Source organism: Lagenorhynchus albirostris, chromosome 3 (genome assembly GCF_949774975.1).
Source record: "Lagenorhynchus albirostris chromosome 3, mLagAlb1.1, whole genome shotgun sequence".
Taxonomy (NCBI): domain Eukaryota; kingdom Metazoa; phylum Chordata; class Mammalia; order Artiodactyla; family Delphinidae; genus Lagenorhynchus; species Lagenorhynchus albirostris.
Genome location: NC_083097.1, coordinates 79,705,400 through 79,718,835, shown reverse-complemented (window position 1 = coordinate 79,718,835; position 13,436 = coordinate 79,705,400). Strand labels below are relative to the sequence as shown.

Here is a 13,436-nt window from a genome sequence, read left to right as displayed (position 1 = left end):
TCGCCCTTACCTCCCAAGGTTTTTTTTTTTTTTTTTTTTTGCGGTTCGCGGGCCTCTCCCGTTGTGGAGCACAGGCTCCGGACGCACAGGCTCAGCGGCCATGGCTCACGGGCCTAGCCACTCCACGGCATGTGCCATCTTCCCGGACCGGGGCACGAACCCGTGTCCCCTGCATCGGCAGGCAGACTCTCAACCACTGCGCCACCAGGGAAGCCCTCTCCCAAGGTTTTATTCCTCTTTTTACCCAGCTGGGCAAATTAGCTTTTGTTTTTCTCCCAATCTACCTTGATTTCATATTCCTTGGTACTTATTCCTGCTGCCACTGTCTCTGGTTATACCAGATTCCTTTAAATGGGAAAGAACAGAAAGACCCCAATTGAAAAATATTTCAAAAGCAAATTAGTTTTTGCTCTGGTCTGAGTGCTGTCTTTAGAGAAAGATTGGGGGAAAATGTAGAAGGGAGAGTCCCTTGTGTTAAGGTTGAACTTCTGACCACCCTGCTCTATTCCACTCCAACCCACAGAACACAGCTACAATTACTGATTCTACAAAAGGAAGGAAGATCAAGACCTTACCTGTAATTTTAAAGATAGGGACTTCACCCATAATTATACAGCAGTTGACGTTAAGCAAATTTTTACAGTAACCATAATTATCTGCTTTATTTCTTGCTTATAGATGTTTATATATAAATATTTTGGCCAAATGGTGAAGAAATGCAACACTAGTTTTTATTTAAAAATCACTTACAATCAAGTGATAACCATAATAATGTATATTTGTGTTTTGTTTGTATATCAAAGTACTTTCATATGCGTCATTCTAATTGATCCTTTTAAAAATGCTGTATTTAGGAAATCTTAATAGTTAATACTTCCATTTTTACAGAAGAAAAAAATGGACTCAGGTGAACAGCTTTATAGGGCTGGGACTGGGGTAATGGCCAAGGGGGCGCATAGGGCATGAACTTTAACAACAAGGCGCTCACTCTTACGCTAGTTCCAGGTCTGGAGTTTTGCCCAAGATCACACAATTCAGCAGGTGATATAATTAGGACCAGAATCTAATTTCAACTAGGTTTTTTCTAGGGAAAAAAGTATTCTTAAAAAGAAATTTAATTACTAATAAAAACACAGTTTATTAATTCCTACCTCTTTACTCTTTTGAGTTAACTGTAGAATGTAGATAGTCTAGAGATAGTCTATAAATTCATTTAAAGGCGATGAATTTTCTCAGCTGCTGTGGATTTCACTTCACTCAGGTATCATTTAATTAATTTTCTCTAAGTTTGCTTATAAATTTTATTTCAAGGTTAATGTCATACCAATAGTGAAAGGTTTAATATCATCTGGTGACCACTGCCCTAACACAGTATTCTTAACAATTTAAAGACATACTGTTTTTTTAGCCTTTTGTTGTAGTAACAAAATGAAAACCAGATTACACTCATTTATCTTTAATAAATAACTCAAGTATTTTATAAATTAATAGAACCCCATGAACATTAGTCATAATTTTAACTTCATTTATTTTTAAACAGGACCAAATTTGCATTTTACTTTATTGTTATTAAAATATAGTTGACTTACACTATTAATTTCAGGTGTATAACCTAGTGATTTGTAAATATACAGAGTTGTTGTATTTATTGACTATATTCCCTGTGATGTACGTTACATCACTGTGACTTATTTATTTTCTTACTGGTATTTTATACCTCTTAATCCCCTTTACCTATTTTGCCCATGCACCTATGCACCTTCCCTCTGGCAAGCACTAGTTTGTTCTCTGTATCCGTGAGTCTATTTCTGTTTGTTACGTGTTCATTTGTTTTGTTTTTTTAGATTCCACCTATAAGTGAAATATATAGTATTTGTCTGGCATATTTCATTTAGTATAATACCCTCTGGGTCCATCCATGTTGTTGCAAATGGCGAGATTTTATTCTTTTTTATGGCAGTGTAATATTTGTGTGTGTGTGTGAGAGAGAGAGAGAGAGAGAGAATGAGAGAGATCGACTTCTTTATCCATTCATCTATGGTTGGACACTTAGGTTGCTTCCATGTCTTGGCTATTGTAAAAATAATGCTACAGTGAACATGGGGGTGCATATATCTTTCCGAATTAGTGTTTTTATTTCCTTCAGAAAAGTACGGAGGAGTGGAATTGCTGGATCATATGGTAGCTCTATTTTTAATTTTTTGAGGAACCTCCATGCTGTTTTCCATAGTGGCTGCACCAATTTACATTTCCAGCAACAGTGCATGAGGGCTCCATGTCCTCCACATCCTGGTCAACACTTGTTTTTCCTTTTTTATGATAGCCATTCTGACAGGTGTGAAGTGATATATCTCATTTTGGTTCTGATTTGCATTTCCCTGATGTTGAGCATCTTTCCATGTGCCTGTCAGCCATCTGTATGTCTTCTTTAGAAAAATACCTACTCAGGTCCTCTGCCCATTTTTAATCAGCGTTTTGATACTTTTTTAAATAAGCTATTCTAATTTAATGTCAAACAATGGATAATAATAGGATTTGGCTAATTAAGTTAGATGTAAATTACAAGGATTTTACTATATTTAGGAATGATTTAATTTTCCCAACTGCTATCTGATAAACTTTTATCAAATTTGTTGAAAGAATTAGCTTTCATGACTCAGTATTAGCTATTTCTTCATTCTTTCATTTCACTGATAATTGATTACCGAGAGTAGTATAATCTAAAGAGTGTTTCAAAAGAAAAAACTAAATAATATTGACTCCAGTTAATGATATGCATGCTGAAGTATTTAGGGGGGAGATATACTAATACCTGTTTTTCTTTGAAATGTATCAAACAAAAACTAGAGGGATTGACAGAGGGATGGACATAATGGAATCATATGTGATAAAGCAAGCACAGTAAAATGCTAATAAGAGAATCTAGGTATTAGGTATATGGTTGATCATTGTAAAGTTCTTTTATCTTTGCTGTATGAAAATTTTCATGATGTTGAAAATTAAGAAACAAAATAGTCTGTGCATATGTATTGTGAAAATGTCCCATTAGTTTAAAATAGCCTGCTAATATTAGTCTTTATAACTTGATATGCCTGTTAATACGCCATAATTTATTTAAATAGCCCAGTGTTACAGGCTATATGAAGTATCACTATAGAAGCAAATTTTGAGAGTATTACACACACATATGCACATTAAATATAAGGGTTTGGGTGACTGCTCTTTAAACTGCAGTACAATTTTATAGTCTAGTTTTTGTAAAATTATAGATCAAAATATTGATGAGGAATAGGTATCATATACACAGTTAAGCAAAGAGCTGTCACAAACTAAATTATAAATGGTAATTTATAATTAATAAAACAAAAAGGAAAGAAAACACTTGAGAAAGCCACAACTGTCTTAACAACACTGGTAAGAATTCTTTTAGAAAATCACCAGATATCCATCTCTGTATGCACACATGCTGGGATAATTTTGCAATTTTTGTATGACTCACAGATTTCTGATTTCCAAAATTTACTAACACTTAGGAGTTTACTAGCAAGCAGCTCTTCACACATATCAATGTCCAAAATCAAAAGGCTGGGAATTACTCATCTTAGTGGAAAGAGAATTAGGAGCCAGAGCCCTGCCTTCTAGCCTTACCTAGCTATATGAGTTTAGGCAAGTCACTTAGCCTCATTACCCCATTTGTTCATTTATTTGAAAAATTGTCTGCTACATTGACTGTGCCTACCTAAAGGCTGGTTATTTGTGGAATTAATAGAAAAGAGCTTTGAAAATATAAAAACTGTATAAAGTACCTAGCCAGACACAGGTTAGATACTTTATACAGTTATCTCATTCAAGCCTTTGTAACAATGTATGTTTTGTAGTCATAGGCAATTGATGCTTGGTATTTGAGAGAAATATGTCTCAGCTGTTTAGAAATCCCCAAATTGGGACTTCCCTGGTGGTCCAGTGGTAAAGAATCCGCCTTACAATGCAGGGGATGCAGGTTCGATCCCTGGTCAGGGAACTAAGATCCCATATGCTGTGGGGCAACTAAGCCCGCACACCACAACTACTGAGCTCGCGCACGTCAACTAGACAGCCTGCATGCCGCAAACTACAGAGCCCACGCTCTCTGGAACCCACGCACTGCAACTACAGAGCCCATGCACCCTGGAGCCTGCACACCACAACTAGAGAAGAGAAAACTCACACGCTGCAACGAAAGATCCCACATGCCGCAACTAAGACCTGACGCAACCATAAACAAATAAATCTTAAAAAAAAAATCCCCCAATTAAGTGCTTCTGTATAACTTTATTTCTCCCATAAAAAAGGATGAGAATAGTTATTTTCTAGCTAAGAATTTTTGCTTCCTTAGGCCTTCTTTCTTCCATTAATATCCTGAGAGATGGCTTTCTTTTGGGAAGTCATTATTCACACAACACAGAGTTTATTATTTTTTAAAAATCACTTAAAATCGATTGCTTGGGGCTCCCCTGGTGGCGCAGTGGTTGAGAGTCCGCCTGCCAATGCAGGGGACACCAGTTCGTGCCCCAGCCTGGGAAGATCCCACATGCCACAGAGCAGCTGGGCCCGTGAGCCATGGCTGCTGAGCCTGCACGTCCGGAGCCTGTGCTCCGCAACGGGAGAGGCCACAGCAGTGAGAGGCCTGTGTATCGCAAAAAAAAAAAAATCTATTGCTTGACTCAGCAAAGATGTTGATATTGGGTAGTCCACTAAACCTCCATCATTGGCTAATTAGTAATTTCTTTCCTCTGTTTATATAAGCAAGATTCAAAATCTTTAACATACCTACTGTAAAGCTAGTGGTTCAAGAAAAAATTGTAAATATATGAAGCTGTTACTTTTTCAGTGATGGCAGATAGACTTCAATTCTAGTGTCACTGATTATTAGTGCCTCCGAAGAAGCTGTGTTGAGAAGGATTCAGAGACTGCATCTGAATTTATCATGAAGGAGTACCATGATCAATTACTGATCCCAGCCTTGGGATGGGAAGAGAGACCTAAAGATACAATACTGTCCTTGGTTTATAGTGTCTGATCATGTTACTCTCATGACGATTACATCACAATTATAAAATGACAGTTGCTTTTTAATGCATTATTCAGGACCTTTAATTCACAGGCTTAATCCATATTATCTGATGGTATCCTTACTCAAACTATTAACATAGTTTATTCCTTTTGTATCTAATCTGAACCACAGTATGAGTCCCTTCCTGATTTGTAAGTAAGTTTACTTCCCTTTGGTTTCAAATTAGGATTGATTACTACTTTTCAAATCCAAAGATTGTAAAATGAAGGAATTTGAAAGAGAAGTAAAAGTTAACAATGTCCAGTTTTATTTGGAATCTTATCCATATATGAAGTTTTAAAAAAAGTGCTAGAAATAATCTCCTGAGACCTTGTTCCATAGAGGGCTAAGATGTGTGTATTTCTGTGTAGAGGGAAGGGATTTCATTAAAAAGCTAAATATTTTCCACCAGACTAACTTGCCTTTTCTTCTTCTAGAAACCTGTGGATTTTTGTATCTAAGTTTACTGAGTTTGATGCAAGAAAATTACATAAATTATATAAGCATGCTATTAAAAAACGGCAGGAATCTCAGGTAAATGAATGCATCATTTTTTCTTTATGTTATTGAAACATTTTTCCTTACAGAAGAATTCAGTTAATAAATGTAGAAGGAATAAAGGAAATAGAAAATCTCACAATAAAATTTGTTGCAGGTAAGATCCTCCAAGGGAAGCTAAAATGAGTGGGCAAGAAAACAAGATATTGGCATAGTCTAAAAGTATCTCCTCCAAGATGTTTATTGATTACAAAGAGAAAAATAATAGCTCTGTAGAGGAGAAACCTGCCTCACACCACCTTAAACAAGCAATCAAAGTTAATGTCACCAGTAATAAGACATACTGACATCATGAACCCCCTGCACTGTGTACTGAAAAAGGTACATCACTTCTGTGGAATTCCTGGCAAAAAAGCATCACTTCAATCCAATCATGAGAAAATATCAGATAAACCCCAATTGAGAAATACTCTATAAAATAGCTATCTAGTATTCTTCAAAAGTGTCAAGGTCATGGAAGACAAGAAAAACCTAAAGAGCTGTCCCAGTTTGGAGGAAACTAAGAAGACATGAAAACTGAGTGTAATGGAGTACCAGATTGGATTCTGGAGGAAAAGGATCTCAGTGGAAAAATGTGAAATCTGAATAAAGTCTGTAGTTCAGTTAATAGTATTGTGCCAGTATTAATTATTTAGTTTTGATCATTATACCATGGTTATATAAGATATTAACAGTAGGAGAATCTGATAAAAAGCATATGGGGACCCTCAGTACTATTTTTGCATCTTTTCTGTAAGTCTAAAATTATTTCAAAGTCAAACTTTTTAAAAAGTCATGGGACAAATAGTTTATACTTTTAAAAAATATCTGCAAATATTACATTTATACATTCTAATATCTTAAGTGAGAACTTCTTTTAGCATAAGGGTTTTCTGTATCCTGATTTTTATAAGGGTGTTTGAAGCCACTTAAAAGATTCTTACCTATGTGCATTTATTTTAGCAAAATAATGACCAGAACAGCAACTTGAATACTCAAGTGATTAGAAATCCAGGTAAGTCAGTCTTGCTAATTGTTTTGGAAAGTAAATTTTAAAATCGGGGGGTTTTTTTTGGCGGGGGGTGTTTTAGATGATATATACCCATGTTATTATATTGTATCTAGTATCTTAATAATCCTTTTTAGCTTATTATTAACTTTCCCATAAATCAACCTATTACCAGTTTCTAGAAAATTATAGAATAATTGTTGAAATGAACATATTTTTAAAAAAACATTATTTGGAATAATAGTATTCTTTCTGTGTAAGAGTCACAAAAGTATAGTCTGAGAAGGAAAAGGGCCTTATACTTTTCGGTTGTGATTGTTCACATTTCAGATTAAAGTAACCTATTTGTAAGCCTTAGTGTGGCTTTTGTAAAGCCATTTCTAAATGCTGTAACTGCCTGTATTTGAGAACTGGTTTTGTTAGTTGGAGTTGAAAAGTTCTTATAATCTAGCAGTGAAGTTACTTTTGTTTACCATGTATTTTTTTAAGTCATTAACAAAAGTTGGACACTTCTATCTAACAGATGTGGAAAGATTAAAAGAGAATACAAATCATGATGATAGCAGCAGGGACAGTTACTCATCTGATAGGCACTTATCTCAATATCATGATCATCATAAAGACCGACATCAGGGAGATTCTTATAAAAAGAGTGACTCTAGGAAAAGACCCTATTCTTCTTTTAGTAATGGTAAAGATCATCGTGATTGGGATCACTACAAGCAAGACAGCAGGTAAACTTGACAGTTTTAAAATTTTGCTTATTGATGTCTTCTTTATTTTATTTGTTGTATTTGACTTTATCAGCCAATTCAGTCTTCAGGTAATCAAAATAAGTCTTATGTAAGGTAAAGGTTTTGTTTGTAAATAAGAAAAACTGAAATATAGTTCTTTTGGTTAAGAGCTGAATTTCTCTATAAAAATGGATTTTTAATTATAAATTTAAGATCAAAGTATACAATAAGAAAAAGTTTAGTGTAGGGAGTTCTGTAAGTCATGGGATTCATTATTGCTGGTTTGGGAGAATATTGGCTCAAATACTCTTCAAAATGTAGTAAGTAAGGTAAAGTAAAAGATTGATGGACTGTGGCTGAAGTGAGGTGGTAGTGAATTCTACATTCTATTCCATTAAAAAAAACTAATATTTATGTGAATAATTAATTTATGTGAAAACAATTCATTGAGGTTAAACTTAAAGCAATCTGAGATAGTCCTGAAATCAGGAAGTTTTCTCCATATATTATATTTTTGAAGCCTTTAAGTAGTAAATAACTGGAATATAATAACAATATATTTTACTCCTTTGTTGGTAAGGGAATATTTTCATTATAGTGATCATTACTGTAAGCCAAACAAAAATACTGAGAAGAGTAAAAGTAAAGATCAGAAATAAGGAAATGAGTAGGTTTTTTTGTATTTTAGTTGTGCTCACTGCAGTAATTTCTGAGACATACAGCCACATTATAAACATGTCAATTGTATAATGGCTCTTAAAATTGGAAAAAGGCACACAATGAAAAGGAAAAGCCATATTTGTTGTGGTAAATGTTTGTAATTTCACAGATTTATATAACAATTTATATTGTTTATAATAAGGACCTTTTGTGAGCCAAAAACCATTAAATTATGTTTGGTGTATTTTATTTGAAAAGGCAAACATTTTAGAGATTACTTTTCATTAAACTGCCATAATTTTTTTTAGCCAACTGCTGCATTTATGTATGGAGTAAATTTCACAATGACATATATCAAGTCTTACTATATAAGTAATCAAATTAAGGAAGCTTTTAATAGGCATCACCAACCAATAAAAATTCTCTTTTACAAATTTATTTCATAGACTGTTTTAGAGGTTTTTATTTTTTTTCCTGCTTACAGGTTCATAAAAGGCTCTGATTTCAGGGGTATTTTAGATTCATGTAGTTACCTTAATTCCAATTTTCAGATAGTTAAGATGTATTAAGACAAATGATGCATAGAATAAAAAGTAGCAACCAATCTAAAATGAGCATGAGAAATTAGATGCTACCTGAAGTGCTTTGTATGGTTTCACTTTAGTTTAATGAATGGAATAGTTTTTCCAAAGGCAGGCAGAGATATTTCCAGTGATTTTTAAGCTCACTTATAAAGTTTTGTGATGAAACACTGAATTTGTATACAATTAAAAGTATGCTTTAAAGCAATTTTGTTTTATTTTTAATAAGATTTTATTTGGAAACATTTAATTAGCATTATTAATTTAACTAAAATTCCTAATTTCTCTTTTGTTAGATACTATAGTGATAGAGAGAAACACAGAAAACTGGATGATCACAGGAGTAGAGACCACAGGTCAAATTTGGAAGGAAGTTTAAAAGACAGAACTCATTCTGATCATCGTTCTCATTCAGATCATCGGTTGCATTCAGACCATCGGTCAAGTTCTGAATATACACACCATAAATCTTCCAGGGATTATAGGTATCACTCAGATTGGCAGTTGGACCATAGAGCTTCCAGTAGTGGCTCTAGATCACCACTAGATCAGAGGTCTCCTTATGGCTCCAGATCTCCATTTGAACACTCAATTGAACACAGAAGTACACCTGAGCATACCTGGAGTAGTCGGAAAACATAACAAAAACTGATAGTGTCTTTCTGGACTTTTCTTTTAGCCATATATCATAAACCAACACAGTAATTGCCTTACATGACTTGAAAGATATAAACAGATCTTCTATCAGTAGCAGTATTGTTACTTCTTTCCAGGATGCAAGGTCTATTATCCCAACAGAAGAGAAACTATTTTTATATTTAAGGATTATGCTGCACTGTACTACAAATATTGTAGTACTTTTTCTTTTCTTTTTTAAAGAAATGGAAAATGTTTACTATTACAGGGACCTCAACACTGCCCTTCCATATAGGCTGGATAAAACTGTTTTTAAGTCAGTGGTTTTAGACTGACATCCATTTAAATTATGTTTGTATATGAACTTTACTCTGACCTGTGATCTTGTTTCAGGAAGGAATGAAAGAGAGTTCTTTTCTTAATAAAGAAAACACACTCAAGGACTTTATTCACTTTCCAAAGCTACTTGTTTACATGTACACTGCGACCACCTTGCCGCTTTTCATCACAAGCTTGAATATTTAAATTCTGTACTTATATCTGTAAAATAGCCAGGAATTTCCTGTTTGTGATCTATTATTATGCCTTTTTACACACACAAACAATGGCTGTAAATTACTGTAAATGTATTAAATGAGCTTTCCTTACTTCCTTCCCCTTCTCAGGCTTTTTTTGACTGTTCCTTTCCCTACCAACTCAGGCCTTCTTATCATTTAAAAATATATATATCAGTGTAATAACACTTTTTAATGATTTGTCTTGATGGAATCATTGTTTAGAATGTAAAAAAATGGGGAAAGGGGCCACTTAATTCCATTAGTCCTTTTTATATTGACTATTTTATTAGATACATGTTATTTCTTTCCTTTCCCTTTTTTAGTCAATATTGTGTAACAAAGTGGTGAGATGATAATGTAAAATCTAAACTGCATGCTCTGGAAACAGTTTTTTCAGATGCATTTGGTTTAAAAGGGTAGGTGTATGAACACTTTCAGAATCCAAATGGCCAAAAGTTATTGTAAATCCATTTGTTTTCCTTTTCATGTGGGCAATAATGTCAAATGTGCTATGCAGCCAGGTAACATTTTAGATAAACTTGATTGACTTTTAATAAAAACTGTTACAATGCACACTGATTGTATATAAAAACCTTATATATGACAAATTAAATTTAAGAAAAAGGATATGTGGGCTCCTGTAATTTTCTGCTGCATTCTTATTCCCTCAAGCACTTAACTTTTTTTTTTAAGTAGTAACATTTAGCTTATAGAAAAGGATATTTTGATAAGCAGTTGAATATTGTTAATGTGTAGCACTATAATTAAATCTATTTTGAAGAATATATGAATCTATGAAGTAAAATTTAGATCATAGAAATCTGTTGGACTCGATTTTCTGCAGATATTATTTTAGAATGCCTTATATTTATTTGCAGATTTTTTTATTTTGTTATATTCAGTGGGAATTTTTTAATCATGTGGCGTACATTCTTGGATGTGTGCTGTGATCTAACAAATTTGAACCTTAACTGACAAATATAAGTGTATTGATATATTCCTATAATATTCTTAAATGTATCTATTGATTAGCTGTGGGAGTGATGTACAGAAATTTGTCCATAGATATATTTTTTAATATTTTCCTTTTATCCAATTAGGTCTAAAATTTACACTACGTGTACAAAACAGAGCTTCTTTATCCCCCCCGCCCCAGAGTTACCCTGAATGTCTTTTCCTGGTATGTCAGGTAACAAGAGAAATAACTCAAATTTTAAAACATCTGATTATAATTAAATATAAAAGTGATAAAACAGTTTAGTGCTGGTACACATTTTTTAAGCTTTTTCACTTTTTTCCACTATTAGTATAAATGATTACTTTATTCTATAAGATCGCATTAATAAAAAATTACAATGCTTAATAAAATCATAATATTAACATAGCAAACAGATCAGGGTTGGCATTTTTAATTCATCACTTTGTAGCTGGGACATTTGCATTATATCCTATTGTGAAAATTTCATAAAACAGTATTACATTTTTGAGACAATGGAATGGGCTCTAACTTTCTTAATAATGCTACGTTTAGTTGAATATTTCAGTCAACTAATAGCTGAGTTGAATGAAAAATCTAAAACTGTATGTAACATTTATTAATTGATGGAAAATATGTTCATTATTTTTAAGAATCAGCAATTATGTAGAAAAGGAACAAGGCATAGATTTTTTAAGACACATGAAGAAGAACATTAGTACATAGATATAACAGGAAAAATTCTCTATAAAATATGCTTAATTTTTGTCTTTTTACATGCTCATTCTGATCTGCCATTTTTATCCATTTGTGTTTAATTTTTCGAGAATGAGAGATTATGCATAGTACTGTACCAATTAACCCTCCACCTTAATAATATACAATAAATGATTCTTACTAAAAGCAATGGCTTGTTTGCGTATAAAGAAAATATTCTTTGCTTAGGGTATGTTAGAAGATAATTTTCAGACTGGAAAGCTGTGGAAAATGAGGGTGAATGATTCATTCATTAACTTCACAGTGAGTGGGCTTAATAAAATTAGAACCTCAAAGTTGCGTAAAACATAGATTACATATGTAATTTCCCTTTTGTGATCTGTTTTTGAGGTTAAGTAATGAAAGTTTTGTGTAGATTATAGGCTGGTTTACACAGATTTCATTTCCTTGAAATTTATCAAGAGTATGCACAAAGGGTAAATGGCATAATTCTGTCTTTGCACCACATTACTGTTTCTGACTAGAAAATGATCATTGGACTATAGATAACTCTATGAGGGTTTTTAAGGTGGGGGAATTTGAAAAAGCAACTAATCATTAAAACATAGGATTTTTTCCCTAGAATTTCCCAGCTTCATTTGAAAGTTAAATGTAAACTGCTTAATGGGGCTTAACTGTTAAAATTTTGAGTAGTTCATTACTTAGCAAATAATGCAAAAAAAAATTTTTAAATGTTTCTGAATTGATACATTCAAGCATATTAACATAGATACCTCTATCAAACAAGATTATTTACATTCAAGACTCAATTCAAAAATACAAACAAAACCTATTACATATTATTGCAGCACTTTATGCAAGATTGATGGATAGAACATGTTTAAAAGGAAGCAACTAGGCAATAGTGCCACAACAAAAATATCGAGACAGTGTCAAAACTTCTGTGTTAAATTCTTAAGGCATTTACTTTAGACATTTAAAAGAAAATAATTCAACTGAAATTACATTTTCTCCTGGAAATTATATATTTATAGTGATTTTGCAGAATGCTTTACGCTAATTTTGTTTCTTTTTTCTTTTTTTTAGCACCTACCTAATAGGTAGATTTTATTACAGAAAATCTTTGGATTCTTTATAAAGAAAGACCTACATTTAGGAAATAGTACCTATGTTAAATAATGAAAGATGAGATTACTTGGTAAAGTAGAATTTAAAAAATACTTTTCAGATTTTTTTCAAGTATCTATACAAGTTCTCCAGTGGGGCTTCATGTGCCAGATTTTCTATTGTAAAAGGCCATTAGCCATCTTGTCCTTCAGTTAAAAAAAAACCCAGAAAACCCAACCTTTACTTGAAATGGGATTGGTAGTTCAAACTCCCAAATGAAGGAGATGCCTAATTTAATTCCAAATTCTATTCTACATTTGCGTTTTGATCTAAATATTAAATTGAAGAGGTATAAACAGTTTCAAGAAGCTCCCTAGCTTATAATGATTCTATTAAATGAGCTAAGGATAGTCGATTGTATTGATGACATACATACTTCACATGCAGAAATGTGGGTTGCATTGTAATTTCATTATTGTAGGCTGCCATTAGGTTTCCAGTCTATAGAATGAGCTATGGAATTGAATTGGCACTTATTGCTTTATTCTCTTTTTACTTTCAAAACCTTTGCTTTGTCTCTGGTGTTGTGCAGTTTCACTGTGCTAAGTCTAGGTGTGGTTTTATTATTTATTTGCTCACGTCTTGCCTCTTGCCCAGTTCTTTTTACTTTTTGGAATTCCTATGGTATTGCTAGCGTATGACCTTTGAATTTCTTTTCTCTGTCTCAACAGCTTTACTGTTTTTCCTTCTCCTTCCATTTCTGTGCTGAGTATCTTCAGCTTCAACCACTCCCCATGAAGTCATCTCCACTTAGATATCTAATAGATACC

The 13,436-nt window shown here is 33.2% G+C and overlaps 1 protein-coding gene across 1 annotated transcript in view; it reads left to right on the top strand.

The window, feature by feature from the left end:
- The window catches only part of CHD1 (chromodomain helicase DNA binding protein 1), a 74,894-nt gene extending 64,461 nt beyond the window's left edge, over positions 1–10,433 (top strand). The window contains exons 34-37 of the mRNA XM_060143328.1: positions 5,530–5,626; positions 6,593–6,644; positions 7,162–7,372; positions 8,910–10,433. Coding sequence (XP_059999311.1) covers positions 5,530–5,626; positions 6,593–6,644; positions 7,162–7,372; positions 8,910–9,255 — 706 coding nt within the window. The 3' untranslated portion in view covers positions 9,256–10,433. The remainder of the gene's footprint in view (positions 1–5,529; positions 5,627–6,592; positions 6,645–7,161; positions 7,373–8,909) is intronic.
- Positions 10,434–13,436: the final 3,003 nt, after the last annotated feature.